This window comes from Brachyhypopomus gauderio, unplaced genomic scaffold (genome assembly GCF_052324685.1).
Source record: "Brachyhypopomus gauderio isolate BG-103 unplaced genomic scaffold, BGAUD_0.2 sc316, whole genome shotgun sequence".
NCBI lineage: Eukaryota > Metazoa > Chordata > Actinopteri > Gymnotiformes > Hypopomidae > Brachyhypopomus > Brachyhypopomus gauderio.
This window is the reverse complement of record NW_027507137.1, coordinates 57,721-81,874: the sequence shown is the minus strand read 5'-3', so window position 1 is coordinate 81,874 and position 24,154 is coordinate 57,721. Positions and strand designations below refer to the sequence as shown.

Sequence of the window (24,154 nt, the reverse complement as noted above, 5' to 3'; positions counted from 1 at the left end):
GTTTCAGTGCCACTGCTGGGGGAACCAGCCGCTGCCATGGGCTTTGGGTTAAGTGAAACATAGACAAGAAACAGCCCACTGCCCTCATTTATATTGGCATGTAGGTGTCACTGCTGTGTCCATGTGAGCTCCTGGGTGGACTATTGGCAGGTTTTATAACACACCCACCATGTTATTGGAGTGAGTGTTCGATTGGTGCGTCACCCACCACACCCTCAACTCCCATGGTGCATTGCTAGGTCTGGAGCAGGTCTTCAAGGCAATCGATCCCACAAACAAAAGTGAAACGTCCTGGGACACGTGTGCAGGGTCATTGTGGGAAAAGAACCAGGACTGGTGGCAATGGCTGAAGACACCAGCCATGGCTGCCACTCTAAGTGCCTGATCTTCATGAACCATCAGGGCGACGCCTACACTCACCAACCATCAGAATAAGATTCTGGCTGACTGAGCAGCTCTGCTATGGGAAGCCCTACGTGTCATGAAGGAGCACCTGCGTTAAATGGTGTATTTGGGTCTGGGTGGAATAAGGCAGGTCTGGGTGGAGTAAGGCAGGTGTGGGTGGAGTAAGGCAGGTCTGGGTGGAGTAAGGCAGGTGTGGGTGGAGTAAGGCAGGTCTGGGTGGAGTAAGGCAGGTCTGGGTGGAGTAAGGCAGGTGTGGTTGAGGGACAGCTTCCGTACCAGCCCTGCGAGGGAGTGACTGTTTCAGGCCATGTAGCAGAACGTACTGTTGAGGCACCTGCCCAAGAACATGGCCAGGAGGACAGACAGGAGGTACTACCTAGCGAGGACTGGGCACATCATGACACTTGTGGGGGCCAGGAAAGAGATCTGGCCGGGCAGAGACTTCGGCTGTGGGCAGACGGCAGGGTGGACACACTTCCGTGAGCCTCGGTGACTTAGTTAGAGTTGTATGGGTGTCAGCTGATCCTTAAGGGAGCTGTGTGGATTTAAAGTGTGCTGGTTGGGTGAGCAATCATCGTGTGCTCCTGTGCTGATTTTGTGTTAAGTTGAGATAAATTGTCTATAATAACAATAATAATAATAATAATAATAATAATAATAATAATAATAATAATAATAATAATCTTTATTTGTATAGCACCTTTCATACATACATGCAGCTCAAAGTGCTTTACAGAATAAAATATATAAATACACACACACATACATACATACATAACTACGTGTGTGTGTGTGTGTGTGTGTGTGTGTGTGTGTGTGTGTGTGTGTGTGTGTGTGTGTGTGTGTGTGTGTGTGTGTGTGTGTAGGGTGGCTGGGGATTGTGAGCTTTGGGGGTTGTGAGTCTTTTTCTAATTTACTACTGTCATGTTTCTTCTCCCCCGTTAGGATGTTCTTTTCTGCTTGGTTGTTGGTGTTAGTCTTTTTTCTAAACTCTCATTTTTACAATAACTCGCTCTTTCCTGAAGTTGTGATCCTGTTTTCTACCCGAGATAATATCTGTAGTCACAGGCTGTGTGGATCTCTGTCCTCTTCTCTTCCTCTGCTCAAGTCTCCGCCTCTGTGAACCCGACACCCACCCCGGCTCCTCCCGTCCACTCCCGGCCTGGTTCGGCCGTCCCAGTCCAGCCCACCGTCCTCCGAGTCAGAAAACTTTGGCTGCGGGGTAAAAGGATCCGTGGAGAGGAAAAGGCGCAGAGCCGAGGATCTCAAACCCACCCGAGTGTTGGCCCACAGCGGGCTGAACCTGGGCCGGGCTGAACTACAAACTAGGATGTGGGTCTGGTACCTCCTGCTTGGTTCGGGAACGGGCAGCTCGGTTGGTGAGTGGATCCGTTAAATCTCCGTAGGCCACATATTGTTCCGAGAGTTGATCTGTACCAACATCTCATCTGAAATGATCCGCCGATCTCGCACGGTACCGCAACGTTGCGGGTTTAAAACGGTATCGGTGTGTTTTCATCAACAACGCCGTGAACTCGGGCCGCTTTTACAGAACCAAGTGGACCTTTCTGATACCGTGAACTTCCCACGTTTGTTTTGTACGTGTGATGTTACGTGAAGCTGTTCTGTGTTTATTCGCGTAACTTCGGCTGCGTTTATAAAGCGGTTTACGGGCTGTAATGAAACGGTCCGTTTGGTTTGGACCGAGGGCAGAACCGACACGAGTGACCCAGTGACACGTTCACCAGACTCGCTTCTGTTTTATGTGTTGAATGTGGCTTTTATTGTGAATGTAGATCATTTAAAGGGCTGTAAATGCGCTACGACCAGGTCGACCTCGTCCGTTTTGTGCATTCTTTCTTTTTATAACCAGAGAATTTGTCCATTTGGGTCGCAGTGATGGATCAGCAGCTGATAAACAACCATCCACGTGGCTCTGAAGACCTGTAGCCTGCAGTGGATGACTAATGATTTAAACGCATTTAAGCCCTTTACACAAACTTCTGATTTGGACCTGATTGTGTTCTGTCTCAGAGTCCTGATGCTGTAGGCTGAGGTCTCTCCAGACTACCTACACACTCTTCAACTACATCATCCTTCCTCCATAACCCCATCAAACCATAACCATAAACCACAGAGGAGACTCACTGGTCTATTAGGCGAGCATGTTACTTTATCTTTGCTGTGTATCTGTTCAAGGTCATTTAAACACCAGCCGGTTAATCGTGACATCATTCAGTGGCTATATTTACAATCATGTGGATGTTAGTGTTGCTAAAAGATACTGTACTGTAAGCTACACTAACAAAGGAACTAGTAGTATTTTGCAAACCTGAATGTGTTATCATCAAAGACTTGCTTTAAAATTTGCTGGATTTTGCACATTGTATTTGTAAACAGACAAAGCATATGCTTTAATGCGCCACACTGTTGATTAATGACAGGTGGATGAAACTGTCAAGATTAAAATAATGATAATAATAATAATACAGACAAATATATGAAGATGATTCCAGGTAGTCAGGTAATATATATATCGAATGCACAGTGTATTATTATTGTTACACAGTTCATCCACATTTTACCTTACATTTCATTATAAATGTACATATCCCTGTTGACTTAGTACACTGGAACTTTATATAGGGTTAGTCTTGATGCCAACTTTGGTTTGAGTTTCATTGTTATATTGACATCCCCCATTTTGATTGTGTGACTGAATGAAATGGGATCTAATTGTTTGCAAACCAGCATCTTTGGATACTGAAATCCAAAACCGTTTGTTTGACAGCACTAGAACTGTGTTTGTCTAGGGAGGCCTGTAAATTGACGTGAGCGTCACCTGTGTTATGGATATTTGGCCGTGTGTAGTGGTGAGCATATATATCACAGGATCTCAGGACTTTGTGTGCATGTCGGTGACAGAATGGGTCAGTTGTGTTTTTGTTGTTTGGAGATCCAGCCCTGACCTTCCTTCATTCCTTCATTGAAAGACGCTTCAATTGTTTGACAGCTTCTCCAGTGTTGGGTGTTTGCACGCCTCACAGGTTATTAATGCCGTGTAGGTCAGAGGACTGAAATGGCCACTGCGGAAGTTGGTCAGTGAACCATTTGTGTGGATTTTAAGGTACGATTTGGGTAACTGGCCAGCTGGAATATTGGCCCCCAGCTCGCCATCTGGCAGAGACGGGTTTAGACTCTCCAGGTATGTGGGGTCTTGATGCCATGTGTCCTACAAGTGACAGTCTTTTTGGAGTTAAACAAGCCCTACACCACCACAGATGTGCCGCCAAACTATTAATTACTTACGTGTTCGGACTTGGACGGTTGGCACTAGGTTTTAGGATTTTTTATTGCACGACTCACTCATTTTTTTGTTTATTTTTGTTGATTTTGTCTGACAGTTGTCTGGCATTTATTACCAAAAAGCTCTATTTTTGTCATGTATGATAATATAACTGTTACAATTTAGGGAAGCTAGTGAATTCACGGTGTTTACATTTGTGATTTGACAGCAGAGACTTTTTTTTGGGAAGCTTTTCAAATGTTTGTGTGTGTAGGTATAATATTAAATTCTAGTCTGACAATGGTCAACTTGTAATCTTAAAGTAAGGTTCTGCCTCTAAAACCACTCTGTGTGGAAATACACGTCTTCTTAAAGGCATTATTAAAGCTCTGCATACCTGGTTCTTAACCGTGGCTTTATGATTAAAGATGGACAGTATGTTACCCCCCAAACAAGTACTTTAGCCTAAATTCCAGCACTTTTCAAACCTGGAACACAATGCAATATTAAAATTCGTCAGGTAAATGTTTTTCCTTTCTTTTCTGCGCTCCAGATTTCTGTATTTACTTTAACTATCCACCACTGTATTTCCAGCTGTTGTGGGGGTACCGGCCGGCTACGGTCGGTGCTGGATCAAACCATTTTTCAGTGGGAGGCGGGGGTGTATGCACTTAATGGAAAATATGCAGATAGGTAAAAAACATATATATTTTAGCCATTGAGCTTATTTTGAGTACAGAATTTCATATTAATGAAAGATTTCAAGATTATATTTAAAATTATAGACTATAGGCTCTTTGATGGGCCCCCCTGGCCCTGGGGCCCGGGACAACAGACCCGGTTGTCCCCCCCTGTCGACGGGGCTGTTAACAACCATTTGTTTAATATGTGTGTTCTCAGTTCTAATAAAGATTTTTAGTGTTACGCAGTGTTGCGAATAACGCCGTTAAAAATAACGGTGTTAGGTAACGGCGTCATTTTGTTAGTAACGGGATAATATAATTAATTACTTGTCCTGTCGTTACAACGCCGTTGACGTTACTGGTCATTAAAAGCGGTGCATTACTATATATTGATATACTAACAGTAATGCGAGCGGACCGCTGCTCAGGCTAGTGAGGAGTAACAGATCTCAATAGATCACGGCTCTCGGTGTAACACCTGTTTAACTTAACAAGTCAGTAAGCGATTGGCTAAGGCAGCGTTATGGTAGCCAATCAGAGCCAGTGTTTTTACACGCGCGCCGAAGCACACGACACAAACGGAGAGGAGACAGAAATGGCGAGTCAGGAGCAAGACGAAAATGCTAATTTTTCTTCAAGGTGGCGATATAAACATTATTTAAGTTCCTGAATGTCTACCAGACTGGGTATTTGAATTATTTAATTAAGAATAGAGGTTGTATTGTTAAGTTTACTTCTGTTGTGAACAGTTGTCTCAGGTTGAGAGAATTTAATTTTATTTGATAGATGTAAATGCACTTTATATAGTGTAACTGTTTACTATTTTTATTTTTTTTTTACAAAGATTTGGGATATTAAAGGATTTTATCCTGCACTGGTCTGTGGATGTGCAATAAATATCAAAAGTTAAACACCTTTCTGATCTACTCATTTCAACTCACTGTAAAAACTGCTTTTTCAAAAAAAAATCCTTATTCATTGGCATATAACTTTTTTTAACTGTAACGCAAATAGTTACTTTCTCTGGTAACGAGTTACTTTTATTATAGAGTAATTCAGTTACTAACTCAGTTACTTTTTTGAACAAGTAGTGAGTAACTATAACTAATTACTTTTTTAAAGTAACGTTCCCAACACTGGTGTTACATGTACAGTCACAGATGTATTCGTTTTGGTTATACATTACATCACCTCCCTGTTGAATTCTTCATTGTGTAAAATGCTAAGTGTTTCAGGTTCCTCAGTAACCACTCTGTTCTGGGCTGTTTGAAGGACTGAATTCGATTACCCTAACCTGTCAGTGAGAGATGACACCTGAGATGTCAGGTTGAAGCATTGACCTTCTTATCAGTGGGTGACCTTTGTATTAATGTGGCCATGTTAGGTTCGTCCTTATGTTTCTCACACTGTGATGCAGCTCGCTGGGCTTTTAACTGGCCGTTAAAGGAAAGTTAGTCATGAGAATTAAAACTGCCCAATTAATTCTGTATTTTGATTGATTCATCCTGTAAACACAAACCCCCAAGAAAACATAAGTATGGGTGTTCATACTGTATATTACAGTAAAATAGATTGTTTATTCGTTTCACACTATGCCAATCTGTAAAGTGACACTGTGTTCGAGACGGGCAGATTAGTAAACGTGTAGCTGCTTATTTTTATTACAAAATTATTGATGGGTTACCTCATGTTGTGAGTGCACTCTGCTTATTGGGGTGGTCCTCTCTCTGACGTGCTCTGACGTGTCCCACAGTGACTCGGTTAAATAAGACATTTAGCATACAAACAGTAACCAAGTTTATTTGATTAGAACTGCACAACACCAGCATGTTCAATTTCTCAAGGGTCTTGCCCTCTGTTCTATAATGAATAATATCCACAGAGAACCGAAGAAAAAGATGAAAACGAGCAATAAAATCTTCCCTCAGTTGCTCAATTAAATCCAAATCAATGTTGCATACGGCCTCGACTCTTGTGATGTATATTAATGTGTCATCGATGTGTTGCGTGAGGAATGAGGACAAATGAGATGAGATTACAGCGGGGATCTAACCCTAGAAAAATTCAGCCCATGGAGTCTGTATTGACATGCAGCCATGCCATGCAGACCTTTAAGGCCGACAGGAGTGTGGGCTCATGAAATCGACTCGGGCCAGGATAGCCCTGACTAATTGCCTGAACCCGATTGGGGGGGGGGGTGCTTTATACTGTCAGTTTCACGTCGGCGCCTGCAGCTCTTAAGGTGAAGAGGAAATGAATATGGTGCCACCCTGAATCAGTGTAAAAGAGCAGCTGAAAACGTCTCAAATGTGAACTTTCATCCAGCTGGAACCAGTTGTGCTTGTACAGGAGGGCTTCGGCTTACTTCGGCTTACTGTGTGAGATATTTGAATAGGAACTCTACATGAAGATAGATTCTTCTTCACACTATCTACACAGCCCAAGATATGAGACTTAAAGTTATCTGACCTTGAACGTTAGACGTAGTGGCCACTCTGCAGTGGACTTTTGGAGTTCTTTGAACTTGCCTCAGATAAAATTCTGTTTGGCAGCTCTGCCGTTTGGATGAGTCATTTATTGTTGTTTTGACATTCCGAAAGGACATTTTGAGCTTTTCTCCGCAGTAATCCGGCCCACAGGCTGTGGCGTGCGGAGTCCAGCTGTGTGCGTCTGCTTAATGAAGGCTAAAGGCACAGACTGGGCCCCTCATTTCTTCACACCTATAGCACACACATACACAGATTTACAGCTAACGCTGGACACAAACGCTACGTGCTGGTCTGTCCTGCAGATTTGCTTTCTTTACATCCTCCCTCAGTGTGACCCTTTAGCTCAGGAGTGTTGAGTGTGTGTCTGGGAGGTGAAGATAGAGATTTTTTTCCACCAATCACCAGCATGTGTTAGATGTGTTGGGACGGCTCTTTCATTGCCGCCGCCCTTGCAAATGGTTTGTACTGAGTGTTAGTTTGTACTGAGTGTTGGTTTGTACTGATGTGCTCTGGCATCCAAACTCTCTTCCTGTTTGATCAAGTTCCCGTTTCCTGTCTCAAGTACGCCAGCACCCCACAAACTGTGTGTGATAGTGGGGATGGGCCAGAAAAAAGACCCGATTCTGATTCCTGATACGCTCTCATTCACCTCGTTCCCTCACACCACCTACGTACACCTGGGAGATGGTTGAAATTCTCCTCTCCTCTGCTTACTGAAGAACTGAGTGAGAGGTGTGGTAAACCGGCAGGGCCGCTTGTTTGATTAAATAAAAGCACCGCGACTCTTTCAAAATGGATCTTTGCGTGTTCATTATGTATTGAGAAGAGTAGGGTGTCTCATCACAGTTTGTAAATAAAATGGGTTCGTATATCTGAACTGATTAATTAAAGGTGGTGTTGTTCGTCTAATGAAAACTGTCCTTTCTTTGAACTCTTACCTTATTTTAGTTCACTATATGTCAATGCGTTGCACAGTATCGCGGTGAAGAGGTAATTAGCTAAATTAATGTTACGAGCGCCATCATAGTGCATGACCTCCAATAAGGCTTTGTTGCTGCTATTACCTCAAGAGTAATACATTCAAAAATATGCGGAGCCAATTAAGAAATGCACCATTTCTCTCTGCCGAACACTTTAACTGTCATGTTTTTTATGTGGTACTGAACTGTTGGTTTTTGGATTCAAAGCTCATTCTGTTCATTCCTGGAGGGAACTTTGTCCTACCAGAGTATTTTCCATCAGCGTTGCAGCAAATTGAACTGCTGCTTTAACTCCGTATATAGTTGGGCTGCATACTCAGGACAGTTATTTAGGCCAACACCACCTGGTACCACCAGGATCAGCACCAATCCTGCATAAAAATTCTTCTTACTGAGTTCAGATGTTACCTGCAGGCACTACATTGTTATGACAGCAATGTGTCCATGGTGGGCCTGATACAGTCACTCCCCATTCTTAGCAAATGCGTCTTTGCTGTATGGATCTAAGAGCTGCTTCCCATGCCCGGCTCTAAATATTTAACTACTTCTAAAGAAACTGCTTCGAGATTCAGCTTTATCAGCCGCTGACATCTTGGTGCATTGTAATCTCTTTTGGAGGCGAACCTGGGAAGCCACAAAATTATAATCCTGCCTGCTGTTTATAGACTGGGAGTCATGAGGTGAAATGAAATGTAAAGCCGGTGTTCATTTCTTTATTGCGCTCTCTGCTGTCAGCCACAGCACATGTGAACACAGACAGGCCCCTGCATATGCGCACGGTCTCTCGTTTAATATTTACATCCACACACTGTGAATCAGAAGGCTGCTCTTTTGATGGATCCCCACTCAGATATTCATGTGTTTGTGGTGTTCTTTAGCTTTTCCTTGGGTCAGAGATTTAGCTAATGCCACTAGTTAAATGAGGGCATTGGCTGCGAGAGAGAAAGATGCTAATTGAGTTTTTCTCTGTCATGCTTTAATGAGAATATCTGGTTCAGCATCATTACCATACAAGCACTCACTATTCAGATTGGGAATATTCAAGTTCGGGTCTCAGAGAAACTGAAGCATGCCTTTTTTAAGTGCTCCTAAATGCACATATATAATGAGATATATTATGTATGACAAATGATTTGCAGAACATTGTTATCAGGCACCAAGAATTTTGCAAGACGACTGGAAAATGGTTATTTGGAACTGAAGTAGCGCTAACTAGCTGGTTGTGATGGCTGCCATAACGTCTTTGTCAAAACATCCATCCCTCACTTTACCATTCACGTAACCATAGTAACATATACCGGGCACAACAAAGCAAAGATAGCTATTGGAATAAATTCCTTATACATGTCCTGTATTGGGGAGAGTTCTGTATAACTAAATACCTGATGTTATTGATGTATTTAAATCTGACATTCTCCTCTGCCCTTTGACCCTACTCCTTTGTCCTAACCACAACTGGAGCGTAATGGAGACCATTTCAGTGCCCTAAACGACATGACTGGTCATAGATTTTCATCTGGGATGGTGTTGCAGGTTCGAGCTTGTCTGGGGGGGGTTGAATCATGCGTCTCACTCACGCCTCGCACTGTTCTGCTAGGACAGATGGCTCGGTGATGGCGGTGAAGAGAAATGAGGTGTACCTCGCAACAAACGAGCACTTCTTCCCCCCCATGTTTCCCTGAAGCGTCCATCTCACTGATGTCTACCATACAAATGTGACGGGCTGCCTGGATGGACCAGCCCAGGACCGTCTGGTGAGCGTCCAGGAAGGTAGAAAAAAATGAATAAAATTCTGGAGGAGTGAGAGATGTGGTCAGTATTAACGGTCAGATACAGAAGCAAGTCCGCACCAGACCGCCCTGGCCCACACTCACGCACAACGTCACGCACAGTTCAGAGAGAGACTGCTGGACTGCAAGCTAACTAAAGAGAGACATACATGGGTAGTGCTCTATAATCACAGATGGACCTGCTGTTGAATTGAACAGTGTCTGCAGGTTAACTGAAAGATTGACAAGTAGGGGTAAATAATTGTTCATGTTGTTTGTATACCAGAAATATTTTAGTGTTGTCCTGCCTTCATTCTGGCCTTTAAAAACAAGTATTCAAAGTAAATCTTATCACAAAAGCACACATTTCAGCAGTAGTCTGGAGTCGTCTACAGACCCTGGTGAGCCACTGTTTGCCCACAGAAACTCTGTGAAATGGCATCTCACACTGACAAACTAGATCCCACCCAATTATAGCATCACCATGACAACATAATGCTTTCACTTCGAAATCGGAGAGAAGGCTGTGTGACTTCTGAGCTTTGGGACTGATTAAATCCCACTGAAGCTCACTTAGGGTAAGCTGATCTGGAAACCTATCCATTCACCAGGTGTTCATTTTGACCATGACAAGAGTACATACTAAACTGATCCGAGACCAGTAAAAACCCTTCTGCCATTATTGAGACGCACGTGCATGGGGGAAAATAAAGCTTTGTGCATTTGAACTGAAATAAGTGACTTCTTTGCCGGTCTGTGTAGGCGGCTGCCATGTTAACCCCGTGCATGCGTGTGCATACGACACACTCTGTTGCTGCCCGAGTGCACCAGACAAGGGCGAGCGTCCCGGCACTCATGTGACCTCTGGGGTGCTGGGGAAACACTGGGCGTGATTCATCGTAGTTTTACTACCACTGAAGTCACAGATGAGACATCTGGGCTTGGACACCTGTGTTACCTGTGGCTGGAATACTGATAGTGGGGCAGCAGGTTGGGTTAAGGCTGCACAGTATACATTAAACATAATGACAGCGTTGGACTTTACAGTACTCATATTGCACAGGGTTGCAATATTTAAATGAGCCCTACCATGAAGTAATCATTTTTGTTTATTGTATGCAGTAAGTATTTCCACCAACTTCAGATGACTTGCTGAGGCAAGGTGTGTGTTTTTTCCAATAAACATAAACCATTTTTTTGTGCTTTCTATTATATGGCATATTATAATCAAAGTAAATTGAAATGCAGCCATGCAGCATCTAAATATGCTGTCAATTCATACATTCACTCATTCACTCACTCATTCACTCATACATTCATCCCATCATCTTTTAAAGCATTAGAGGAGGTTGGTGGGCGTTGGGGGAGGAGCCTAACCTGGTCGCCTACGTTACGTCATGGTAACCGACTCTGGACAGGGTAGCAGTCCATCTGTGACTTAATGGAATTATATTTATAATGATATTTATACATGCGGTAGTGTAAGCCCTGTTGACCGTACAGGTTCACTTCCTGGCTGAGACTCTGGTATGAAGCTCCACTCTGTGAGCTAATGACGATCAGCACATTAGTCACACTGAACTTATTCAACCACTCCATCCTGAGGGAACTTGATACCCTTCACTCCCGTCCCCAGAACGAGTTCAAACGTCCAGCAGTCCTGGGAGGAGAGGCGGGAATGAAGACGTCGTGAGGAAGACTGAAGGGAAAGGCGCGATGTCTGGTGGGGATGGCCCAGATGTGCTGAATGTCTCCTTCATCCTCTCCCTCATCCTCTCCCTCATCTGTATTCGGCTAGAGAGCGGATCAGAGCCTGTAGTTCCCTCTCCCGCAGGAGCGAGGCGAGGCCTCGTGGGCTGGGCAGTGCGTCTGCGCCCCTGTGGGCCGTCACCCTGGGCCCAGCACCACATTCATTACCCAGAAGGAGTGAAGGGATTAGAGACACACACAAAACCAGGGGTTGTACGGGGCTGATGGGCTTTTTATTTTCCCACGTTCTCCTTCATTTGTGTTTACTCTTAAGTTGGCTAACAAACAAACAAACAGGCGTGTCCTGTCAGAACCCCGCCCGTCCCCTCAGATACACCATGCGTTGTGTTGTGTATTGCACTGCTGAATCTCAAGGCTGTGACAAGATATGGATCTTTGTGACCAATCAGAGAAACGCTCATGGCCACACTTGGCAGTACCATCCTCATCCATCAATGACACACACACACACACACACACACACACACACACACACACACACACACACACACACAGGTTCTGGAAGCCTTAGTCAGAGCCCTGGATGAGAGGAACCACACTGGATTGTTGTGGTGTTTACTGGGCCGTCACACCAGCTCCCAGAACATCAGTGCACCATGAGGCCTGTAAACACACCTGACAGATATTTCGCCCTCCGCCCGACCGCTCACAGCTGCTGGTGGGCGCAGGATGAATGTGCCCGTCGCTGCACCCCAGCTGCACAAAGACAAATAAACGCTCATTTCCATTCGGTATGTGGAGCGTAATGGTAAGACATGAAGAGGAGAGGCAGTAGATTGAATGTATCTCGGTTCAAGCCTCTGGCAGGCATCCCCCCCCCCCCCCTCCTTAAACAGGTAATCCCAGCGTAATGTGCGGAGCTTTGACACTTTCTAAAAATAGTCTGTATCAGGGCCTCTGAAGTTTAGTTCTCTCAAACACAGTATGTGGGCACGTATCCTCCCAGTGCCCACGATATACAGTGTGATCATTTCAGCATCATTCTGAGACGTTTTCAGCGGCCTTAACTGTATCAGGATTGTGTCCTTCGTCCACACACACTGTACTGATGCCGGGGTTGGATGTGCCATTGCCACAAGAGGTCGTGCTGATGCTAGCTCCTACCTGAGGCTCACCATCTACACTGAAGGGACTGTGACTGCTTGGTCAGGGAACAAGAACCTTAACTATAACTATAGAACCACCTTTTGTCCACAAATACGGACTTGTGCTAACGGGCCGCCCAATGGAGGATGGGTTCCCTTTTGAGTCTTGGTTCTCCCGAGGTTTCTTCCTAATCCCCACCATCATAGGGAGTTTTTCCTCGCCACTGTCGCCTTTGGCTTGCTCATTAGGGTTCTGGACCCATACGATGTGTAAACATGTAAAAAGCGCTATATAAATAAATTTGACTTTGACTTTGTTCATATATGTGAAGTGTACGGTAGTGCCCCCTGTTGACTGCTCCCTGACGAAGCCATACTTTTGATCACAGGTGTATCTGCTGTGGGGTCCATGCGGTGCATGATAAAGAGCTTCTATAACTACAGGACATGACTAATATAGTATTGAAACCTGGTGTGGGTAATTACTCACAATCGAACATGACCGCACCGTATGGTGAGTCCGACCTCACGGTTAGGTATAGGCTCTGTAAGCTGCAGTAGTGTAATTACCATCATTTTATCATTATGTCTACTACATGCCTGCTTCTGATTGTGGTCATGTGGTCAGTCTAAATTTGGTGGTACTGCTGGAAACATCACAGAGATTGTTAGGGCTTCAGAATTTAAGAAAGACCTTCAGTTAGTTCTAAATTTAATGCAGGAATGAAACTGAATTAAATTGAAAGCAATAGAAACCACGAAATATTTTTTTAAATAACCATTAAGCTTTTGTGGTTTCTAATGATTTTATGAAATGACATGGCTTATGCCTCCACTAACATCGCCAACGTGAGCTAAGAGGAGATGATGTTTGTACTTCGTGGTCTGACAGATTAATCACGGTGATTGGGAATTTGCATTATGCATCACTGTTTTCTCATATTTATGAAAATAAACAAGCAGATTCAGTGCAGAATGGGGGGAAGCCGTGGTAGGTGTGATTCAGTTAGCAGTGTCCAATTAAAGAGCAGCGGGGGCAGGTGTGGGGGCCGTCCTTCTTGAGAAGCTCTGGTGTGAACAAGGTCAGTTGTTCTGACTTACTGAAGGAGCTTCGTGTGCAGGTCTGTGTGCCAGCACGGAGGAGGTAGACGGTGCTGTAGGTGTGTTTCTCACTCTGGGCTTACCCAGCACGCGTGTTGAGGGATATCTTTAGGTGCAGTGCCTTTAGCGATGACCTTGGAAGAGCTGCTGCTGTGATTGTTTGATGCTGGATGTGTTTGGCTCCCTCTCCGATACAAATACACACACACACACACATGTACAGGAGTTGGACAGTGAAACTGAAACACCTGATTTTAGACCACAATAATTTATTAGTATGGTGTAGGACCTCCTTTTGTGACCAATACAGCATCAATTCATCTTGGGAATGACATACACAAGTCCTGCACAGTGGTCAGAGGGATTTTAAGCCATTCTTCTTGCAGGACAGTGGCCAGGTCACTACGTGATGCTGGTAGAGGAAAACGTTTCCTGACTCGCTCCTCCAAAACACCCCAAAGTGGCTCAATAATATTTAGATCTGGTGACTGTGCAGGCCATGGGAGATGTTCAACTTCACTTTCATGTTCATCAAACCAATCTTCCACCAGTCCTGCTGTGTGTATTGGTACATTGTCATCCTGATACACGGCACCGCCTTCAGGATACAATGTTTGAACCACTGGATGCACCCTGGACACTGTGGCTCTTGATACATCTCAAAGACTTGCTATCTTGGTCACAGATGCACCAGCAAGACGTGCACCAACAATTTGTCCTCTTTTGAACCCTGGCATGTCACCCATAATGTTGTGTGCACTGCAATATTTTGAGCAAAACTGCTCTTACACTGCTAATTGAACCTTCACACTCAGCTCTTACTGGTGCAATGTGCAATTAATGAAGATTGACCACCAGGCTGGTCCAATTTTGCCATGAAACCTCCCACACTAAAATGACTAAAATGGTGTTTGTTTCATTGTCCAGCCCCTGTATGTACACATTCATACACTTTAGTTTTTTTCACAGAGTACCGGGATCTAGCTGCAACATTTAATAATTCACCATTTTAAACAACATAGAAGCTTCTAATGTGTTTCAGTTGCCTCCCTAGGCTGATGTCTAAGACCTGGTATGTGTGTCCAGGTCTTTATGGAAAAGCAGATAACTGCATAGACGCATGCTGCCAATTGCTTGTTTTCTTGTTATTTTAAGATAACTATCTGTTATCATTTTTATTAATTATTGGAGTGTCTGCAGATGGAGACACCATTAGTCTAACCTTGTATATTTGATCGTGAGATCAAAGTCAAAGGACAAGTAATTTTTGGATTGACTTCACTCCACCAATGCCCTTTATGGTTAACAGTGTGTGGGGGTGAGTGTGGCTGAGAGTGTGTGTGCGTGTGTGTGTGTTTAGCAGTTATTCAGCCACAAGACCACGCCTCCAACAAATAGCTTTAAATCGTAAGTCTGTGCAAAACGATGTGCGTAATGCCAGCGCAGTGCAGAATGCGTCTGTGGAGATGCAACCTGCTCGTTTTTGTGCACAGCCTTTGTGGGCTCACACAAAAAAGCACTACATTTTAAAAACACGTTGGAGTTTTTGTATATCACTCTGTATCCAAGTGTGGCTGGCGTTGATCTTTGTCAGCTGTACTGTAGTCGGACTCGGCTGTTTGTGAATTCGCATTCACAGATTTAGTTAGTGCGCCTGGCTGGCAAAGCCATAATCCTGCGAGCGCGTTAGCTGCAGGGAACTTTTACTTCTGTCGCTAATCTTCTCTCCCACACACCCCGTGCCCCCGGATGATGTTCAGCTGTTTCGCCAAATCATGCACAGCAAATTACAACTGGCGACGGCCTTTGTGCGGAGACCAAGGGGAGATTAGAGCAGTGAAGCCTTAAAGGAGAAACAGGCTGTTTGGGCGTTTGCACCAATAAATGGGGCTTCTGTTTTTCTTCTCTTCAAACACTCGGTAGATGTTGTGAAGGTGTTTTCTGTGGGGTTTGTCTTGGACTGCACTACATGTACACTCAAACTGGCGAACAGCTTCAACATGTGATGAGCACGACTCATTACGGTCATTACAGAATATCTTGTTCAAGTCTGTGGATTCAAGCACGTCATCTGTCCAAAGTCTGTCAGCTTCACCCAATTAACAAGAGGTAATAAATGCCATTGTAATGTTGTGTGGCATTAGGATTGCTAAAGCACAATTATCTGTGGTGTTGTGATGTATTACGTGACGTTATGGGTGCATTATTTATTTGTGAAACAGAACAGCTGACAGCATGGAGAATGGTGCAGTCCAGTTGAGAATGGTGCAGTCCAGTTGTGATGGACAGTCAGCTACATTTGTTGTCCCTGTTATTCCCTGTTCCTGTACGAAGTGTTTTTTAATCAGTGTGTTATGTTCCTCTGCACAGCAGGACACTGGCATCTGATACAGCTGCACTGTGTGTGCCGTCCACACAATCGGAGACGTTTCCTAGTTACCACCGTGGAAAAACTGACATCCCAGCGGTGCCCTTCATCCGTCGTAGCTCTCATTAGCGGCGAGTCCTGTCGGTTCTGGGGGGGGTGTTCCCATTAGCGGCGAGTCCTGTCGGTTCTGGGGGGGTGTTCCCATTAGCGGCGAGTCCTGTCGGTTCTGGGGGGGTGTCTCCCTGTTCCTCTCCTTCACGTCTCCAGCCCTGGTCTGTGCTCAGGACCCGTCCCGGCCTGCCAGAGTCATTAGAAGCACAGTAATTGGAAAATGACTTTCCCTCGCCTGGCCGTAAAATGGGCTCATTTGCCTTCTGAGCCCATCACAACCAAAGGAGCCCAAGGGGCTTGTCTGTATTGATCCAACTCTCGATTTGTACTCTGACTGTCAGAACAACAATCACCCCCCCCCCCCCCCCCCCCATTACAGTCACTGCTGAGATGGAACATATTCCCCTCCTCTCTGATTTCAGATCTTCAGTAGGGAGCCTCTTTTTGCAGCAGCAGCTGTGTGTGTGTGTGTGCGTGTGTGTGTGTAGGGTGGCTGGGGATTGTGAGCTCATCAGTCATGTACTTTGATCTCGGTCAATAACTGACCTGTACTAGAGATCTTGGATGTGTGCCAAGATGCATCAACCAGGGTCCCGGTGGGGGACGAAAGACCACGACAAACGTACATTAAAGTCCTGCCTGTGAAATAACACTGAGACTTCATGTGGCTTAAAGATGGTAGAACTTGAGATCAATATTTACGTATGCCACAGTTTACCAGTGATACAGTAAATGTGTTTTATTCTGTCCTGCCTTGAATATCTACACAGCGGTGTTAGTAAAGGTCACATCTGCGTTCATATGTGTGCATGTGCATATATATATTAATGATGTTGATCACGTGTGTGTGTGGTTGTACATGTGTGGTGTGCATAGGCTGAGAGTGTAGGCTGTGTTTTTCTGTGTATAGACGCTCCCAGAATACTCATGGTAACATTAGCAGGGGCATAAGATGACAGGGTGCAGGTGTGTCTGTGTTGGCCATGCAGACCAGTAATGTTAATTTGCCAAGCTGCAGCCAATGTTTGCTCAGCAGGGCTGGCACGCTGGCCGCTAGGCTCGCGCCTGTCTCACGGCTCGCGCCTGTCTCACGGCTCTCGCCTGTCTCATGACTCTCGCCTGTCTCATGACTCTCGCCTGTCTCACGGCTCTCGCCTGTCTCACGGCTCGCGACTGTCTCACGGCTCGCGCCTGTCTCACGGCTCGCGCCTGTCTCACGGCTCGCGACTGTCTCACGGCTCGCGCCTGTCTCACGGCTCGCGTCTGTCTCACGGCTCGCGACAGTCTCACGGCTGGCCTGCTCTCAGTTTCGAATTGCGGTTTGCTGTTTTGCTCGGGCTCACGAGCAGGCGTGCGAAGATTGCAGGGAGACAGGGTCAACTGATCCGTGGCATCGATCTGACGCCCCGCGTCTGGGAAACCCGAGCTGGCGGGAGTGTAGCATGTGCGTATCTCAGAGTGCCATAGTGAAAATGCCAAAGCCTGTGGAGAGAGCCAGCCGTGTGTGTCCTCACAAGTGTGTGAGCTGAGCAGATCCAAACAAGCCCCCTCCAACCTTAGAGCACATCAGAGGTTACTGGAGCCACACATCACATTGTGGAGTGTAGATGTTTATTTAATGTTGATGCTATTGTGTGCGGTATTATGCCCTGGCGTTTGTGTTCTTGCACTAACCGGTGACATCTGTGGGCCTGTGAAACTGTGGTAGTGATTGTAAGCTCCTGAACAGGCCATATTGTTGGTGTTGGAGCTTGGAGTATGATGTGTTTGGGGTGGGGTTTGGGTGGGTTTGGAGAAGGGTTGTATGGTTGGGGTGGGGTTTGGGTGGGTTTGGAGGAGGGTTGTATGGTTGGGGTGGGGTTTGGGTGGGTTTGGAGGAGGGTTGTATGGTTGGGGTGGGGTTTGGGTGGTTTGGAGGAGGGTTGTATGGTTGGGGTGGGGTTTGGGTGGGTTTGGAGGGGGGTTGTATGGTTGGGGTGGGGTTTGGGTGGGTTTGGAGGAGGGTTGTATGGTTGGGGTGGGGTTTGGGTGGGTTTGGAGGGGGGTTGTATGGTTGGGGTGGGGTTTGGGTGGCGCTGTGCTGATGGAGGCATGTGCACTTTCCTGCTCTCATACTTGTGTCTGCTGAAAAAGTGCTGCGAGCATTAGTGACTCGGTGTGTGTGTGTGACTCGGTGTGTGTGTGTGACTCGGTGTGTGTGACTCGTGTGTGAGACTGTGTGACGTATATGAGATAACGGCGTCTTCAGCACACACGGCAATTCAACTGAACTGAGTTTGTCACCTAATTTATCCTCCATAACAAGCATTGGATTGAAGTGGAGTTCACAAACACACAGACAAAAAACGCACATTTGGTCTCCATTTCCCGGTCCTGCTCACGGTGTCTTACTGCATAGGATGAGAGGTCTGCACAGATGAAATGGTATAGAGTGGAGAGTTGAGTGTGGGGGAGAGAGATTTAGGGAAGCGAGCCGACTCCAGGGTTATTGTCAAACGCTTTAGTGTGAGCATGACATTTTACCCTAGCTTCCTCCTGTGCCTTTAGACCAGTGAACCTCTCAGTGAGGGTTCACTGTTTTACACTCCTTGTTCATGTGTGTGTGTGTGTGTGTGTGTGTGTGTGTGTGTGTGTGTGTGTGTGTGTGTGTGTGTGTGTGTGTGTGTGTGTGTGTGTGTTCATGCATATGAGACAGACAACGTGAGCAAGCACATGTGTTTATGTGGGTAGGAGAGAGAGTGTCTGTGTGTGTGTGTGTGTGTGTGTGTGTGTGTGTGTGGGTAGGAATGTGTGTGTGTGTGGGTAGGAGAGTGGGTGGGTGTGTGTGTGTGAGGGGGGGGGGGGTGTATATTGCATAACACCACTTTGTAGTCATATGGCCAGCAGATACTTTTAGAGCTCCATCACCCTCAGATGTTCCTGTGGTGTAACCAGACAGCATTTGTCTTTCTGCTCTTTATATGAAAGGCATTTCAATACTGCTGTGACAGGCAAGCATAGATGACCTGTGGGCCCCTAAAATCTCTTTAGTTGTTTATATAGTGCTTCAGAATTATCTCAGAATTAACCGTTCCATGCGTGGTGAGATATGGCCAGTCTGAGGGACTGAAGTGTAGGAGTATCTCCAGGTGGTCTCGGATCACAGTGAACGGCCCCAGTATGGAGCCACCGCTCCCTGCGTAGTGGAAGGATTTCAGCAGAGCTCTGATGTTCCAGAGCGGTACACGGAGCTTTACTCAAATACTCAAACGCTTCTATTTGAGGCTTTTATTGCCACTTTCCGCTTTCAGCTTGAAAAGAGGGTAGTTAGTCTGTTACCCGCTGGGTACTCTTTAACAGAACCATTGTGTTTGTTTTACCAAAATGGTCCTGGGTCTTGAACATTGGATATGGATCTTGTTCGTCCACGTGACATCCGAGCTGTCGTGAGTCTGTTTTGCTCTCATGTTTCAGAGGGAGGAAAACTGGCTTTAGGAGTCTTGTCCAAAGACCCTTATCGGCATTAGCAGTGGTTTCTCTGCCTCATTAAATTTTTACATTTATTAACTTATTTCCCCCCTGAGATAATTTGGTTTCATGTCCTAGAACGTCAGACGCACGCTGCTTGTATGGCAGATGAAGGATATCTGAAACATCCAGCTTCTCTGATAATCTTGTGCACTTCACTGAACGTTTTACTACCAATACATCTTTTATGCGAGTAAGCTACATTTGCTCCATGGAGAGAAGTTCTCACATTTCCACTGGTTAGTCCGTGGTTTATCTCCACCAGAGCCCTGCGTGTTTGAGGCTGCAGTGTTTCTGCTGTTTTTAGCATTGCATTCTTCTGGACCGAGATTGACGTTGTCATTCCTACTGATCTATTATAGCTACTTCTCCACATGAGGTGTTTCAGTCCCAAATGCCTCTATTACCACAGGGACTATCATTGGTGTTAAACCTACACATTTCTCTCTCTTCAGACCCTGATATTTTTCCAACTGTCTTAGCACATGTTCTGCATAAATGGTCACCACGTTCTCCATGTCTTAAGTTCATCTTCAAGGCTTTGGCTTTGATGCGTTCGTTGGTGATTTGTGTCTCAGCGTAGACAGTGGATCTTACACTTTTGTAGGATCCTTTCTCCTCTGCTCCTGGCTGGTGCCTTGTGTATGGCGGTTCTTGGGTGGAGTGCCCTGTGTATTGTCAGGTTTTCTGGTCTTGACGTCAGCAGCTCCTGGCTCTTCTAGGTCGGTTTATTGTGCTGGTTTGGTATCTCGTGACTTGCAGGTCGTACATGTTTACGGCTTTGATCTAATTGCCCCCGTTGCCCTCGCTGCTGAGGTCCTGACTTGCCCTGTGGAGGTTCATGGATTCTGCACCTCTTCTCTGTTTCTGCCTCATGCTTTCTGTGTAAGGTGAGAATCCCAGGGCATTTGTAGCTCTCCTCCTGGACTCTTATGACCCTGTGGATGTTCAGTTCCCTCTGTTTACTATCAAACAACCATACCTCTCCAGCCTAGTGACATTCCTACAGCCTTGCTGAAGATCTTGGTCATCAAGTCAATCAGTGAGTAAATGTCTCTTTGTATCTTGGTATAGAGCTTGACGTCATCGTATAGGAGATGGCTGATAGTAGTTCCACCCCTCAAACGTGTCCCCTTACCCACTCTTATTGAGATGGCTGATTCAGGCCTATGCAACACATTAGTGGACACAGTGCATCTCTTTGATACATCACATTTTATGGTCATCTGAGTAATTGGCTTTGAGTTGGTTTCTGGGATTATCCTCCCGTGTTCCACTGAATTCTGGATTAAGGCCTTCGTGGTCATATTACCTTAATCCCGGGCTAGGGTTTCGACTCCCCATAGACAAAGCACTGAGTCATGTGCTTTCTTATAATTGATCCAGCCAGTGCTCAGGTTGGTTTTGTCTGATATTGACTTCTGATGTCATTTGCATACATTGGTGGTTAAAACATGAGAGCACAAACAAAGAGGCTCATGCCAACCTGTACATCGCTTAGATTAACCAGGTCCATTTTCAATTGAAAAACCACCTCTGATCCATCAGGGTGTGGTCTCCACAGAATCATTGAAGGTGTCTTCCTTGCACCAAAACATTAGCAGCAGATCCTGTACGTTGGACGTTTGAACCGTTTTTCATGTTCCTCAAACCATTCCTGAACAATGTTTGTAGTAGGGCGCGTTATCCTGATGCTTCTACCTTTAGGAGATATTCTCTATATGAGGAGCGAGTGGTGTCCATGGTGTTTTGTATGTGTATCCAATTATAAAAGCCAAAGTTAAAAAATGTATGTGGTTTAACTGTGTAATGCCACAGGAAGTATCTTCAGAGTACTAAACTAAAAGATGTGGATATAGATGCAGGAATGCAGTTGTAGAAACTGAAGAAACCCTCATTTCCTTTTTTATATTTCAACCTGCTGAATGAACCTACCCTAGCTAATGCGGCTCAGAAGAGAAATATTACTTTATGTTGGGTGTCAAAGTTAGACTGGGACTCTGTATATATTCAGGTGAAAGCTGTTTCTTTGATCACATAGAACTGACTGTGGCCCTCAGACCAATGTGCTCTGAGTGTCTTTACCCCAATGCTGAACTTGCGTATAGCTAATTATCGTGTCCCAAGCAACTTGCAGTTGTGTAGTGAATGGCTAGTTGGTGGTCACTAATGTTTATGTCCAAGTAACGTCAATAGAGTGTGTGTTTAAAAAATAAGCTAACAGACCTCTGGGTCACAAATATTTCCCACATAGGTCCTGGATTGCCTGCTTTGGTTTAGAAAATGTTAATTTTTGATAGTTTCATGGGGTGACAGGTATGGAGTGTGTGAGTGCGTTAATGGGTGCATGTACTGTTGATGAGAGGATGGTGCAGACATAGAATAGATATCAGAAGAGCCCGTCAGAGCAGGACAGTGCCTCTCAACACCGCCTGGCGCTTCATTAAACGGAGCACTTCAGAAATGACAGTTATGGACAGTTAGGATGGGCACATATAAAAGACCTCGTGGCAGGTGTTTGCCTCTCTCGCCATCTTGCTCAACCCCACGTGGCCACCGCTTTATTGCACAAGACATGAGGGGACCTTGCATCGCACCATGTTGGCCAGCAGGGGGCGCCTGTGCAGGGTTCAGGCCACGAGCAAGCAGGCCTTCCCTGCCTCCATGAAGCTGTTTTTCGGGTCTGGTGCTGTTTCACGCCCTCCCCAGCCAGCCTGCCCAGTCCATCTTGCCCTGCTGGGCTTTGACGCACTCATGCAAAGTCTGTAATTAATAGTATTTGTGTAACCAGCATAAAAAACAGTAACAATGAACTGATTCTTTATACATTCCTGTTTATTGTGAAAGTTGGCTGCTCACCTTGTGCTTTGAGCAGATTCCCCAGAGTAACCCAGAGTAACCCAGAGTGTCTCTGCTGGGTAGTGCAACAGGCCTGAAGCAAGAATACAATATATTTGCAATGCCATATATTTACATATTTACACTTAAATGTTTCCATGTTATTGTATGATTTAATGGACATTTTTACGGTCCATACTCACTTTACAATATAGCTACAGTACAATGAGTCGTATGTCTTCCCTTACCCACATGTCATGGTCTGGTGGTGGGGAACTGGTCTTGTGACCGGAGGGTTGTGGGTTGTATTCCCAGACCTGAGGGCATGACTGAGGTGCCCTTGAGCAAGGCACCTAACCCCAACTGCTCCCCGGGCACCGGGCTAGGGCTGCCCACCGCTCTGGGCACGTGTGATCCACAGCCCCCTAGTAATCACTAGTGTGTGTGTGTGTGTGTGTGTGTGTGTGTGTGTGTTCTAACTGCACAGATGGGTAAATGCGGAGGACAAATTTCGATTGAGGTCAAAATCACAATTGACAAATATGGCACATTTTTATATTTTACACATGTTCCTCTTCATCAAGATCATACAGAACCACAGTCATGTGACCGAATGATGTCACAGGTCCTTCGTCTCCCGTCTTCTCGTTAGCAGTAGTCTTCATTTCAGCCAGGCGCTCTGTGCAGCTCATTCACCTCCCTAAACCTGTCCTCCCAACCAGACCCCAGCGCAGGGCAGGATGGTAATTGGTATGGCTGGTTAGTCTGCTATCTTGTAATTAAATCAGACATATTTCGTTAGTAATTGGGAGATATATGTTCATGATCAAAATCCTGTTGTGAGTAATTAGACATGATTTTATCTGCCTGCTTGAAGAGAGGAAACTCCCAGGCTGCACTTGTGTTTGTGAAGTGCAGGTCTGTGGAACCAACCACACACACACCTCTGTGCCAACCACACACACACCTCTGTGCCAACCACACACACACCCCTACGCCAACCGGCTTCATAAACACCACCGTGCTGGTGGATTTTAAACCAGCCCCTGTTGTGCCACTCTGCCCGGCTTATCACTGGCATATTTATTTCTGCCCACCACATTAACAAATGGTCATAAATGCCTGTGTGCCCTACAAAATTAGTAAAATGTGGTGTTGGGCAGCTTTAACGCCGCAGCGCTGCCATGAAATTAGAGCCTGTAAAGTTTAAAGATGTTATTTTTTAATATGTTCACTAAATATTTCACATGATTTGGGAGTTTAGCATCTAGCAATGAAATAGATGACAATGAGCTAACCTTTTTGGATTAATGAAACATTATAGGATCCTGACTGTGTACGACTGACACTGATGTCTTTTTTATTTTATTTATTTTTTTTACAGAGAGCCAGTTTCTTCCTGGGAATAACTTCACCACTGAGTGCAACATCCCGGGAAACTTCATGTGTGGAAATGGATTGTGTATCCCTGGAAACTGGCAGTGTGACGGTGTTCCTGACTGCTTAGACAGGAGCGATGAGAAGGGATGTTGTAAGTCACTAATATTTATTTTGCCAGCATTAGTGCTCCATGTGAATGTCTAGAGCTGAGACACGTTTAGTGATATCAGAATAGTATGTGCACATGGCAGAGTTGAACCCTAGTTGCGGTAATGTCATGGTAATATCAGAAAGCACCGGCCGCCACACACAAAATGTTTGCTTTGATCTCTCCTGGTATCTCTCTCTCTCTCTCTCTCTCTCTCTCTCTCTCTCCCTCTCC

The 24,154-nt window shown here is 45.4% G+C and overlaps 1 protein-coding gene across 2 annotated transcripts in view; it reads left to right on the top strand.

The window, feature by feature from the left end:
- The first annotated feature begins 1,485 nt into the window (after positions 1-1,485).
- ldlrad3 (low density lipoprotein receptor class A domain containing 3) overlaps positions 1,486-24,154 on the top strand; it is a 54,391-nt gene continuing 31,722 nt past the window's right edge. For both annotated transcript variants that reach the window (XR_013127634.1, XM_076995995.1), the window contains exons 1-2: positions 1,486-1,784; positions 23,777-23,923. Coding sequence is in view for 1 of the 2 variants with exons in the window: in XM_076995995.1 (XP_076852110.1) it covers positions 1,736-1,784; positions 23,777-23,923 (196 nt within the window). In the remaining variant the exon portion in view is untranslated. The remainder of the gene's footprint in view (positions 1,785-23,776; positions 23,924-24,154) is intronic.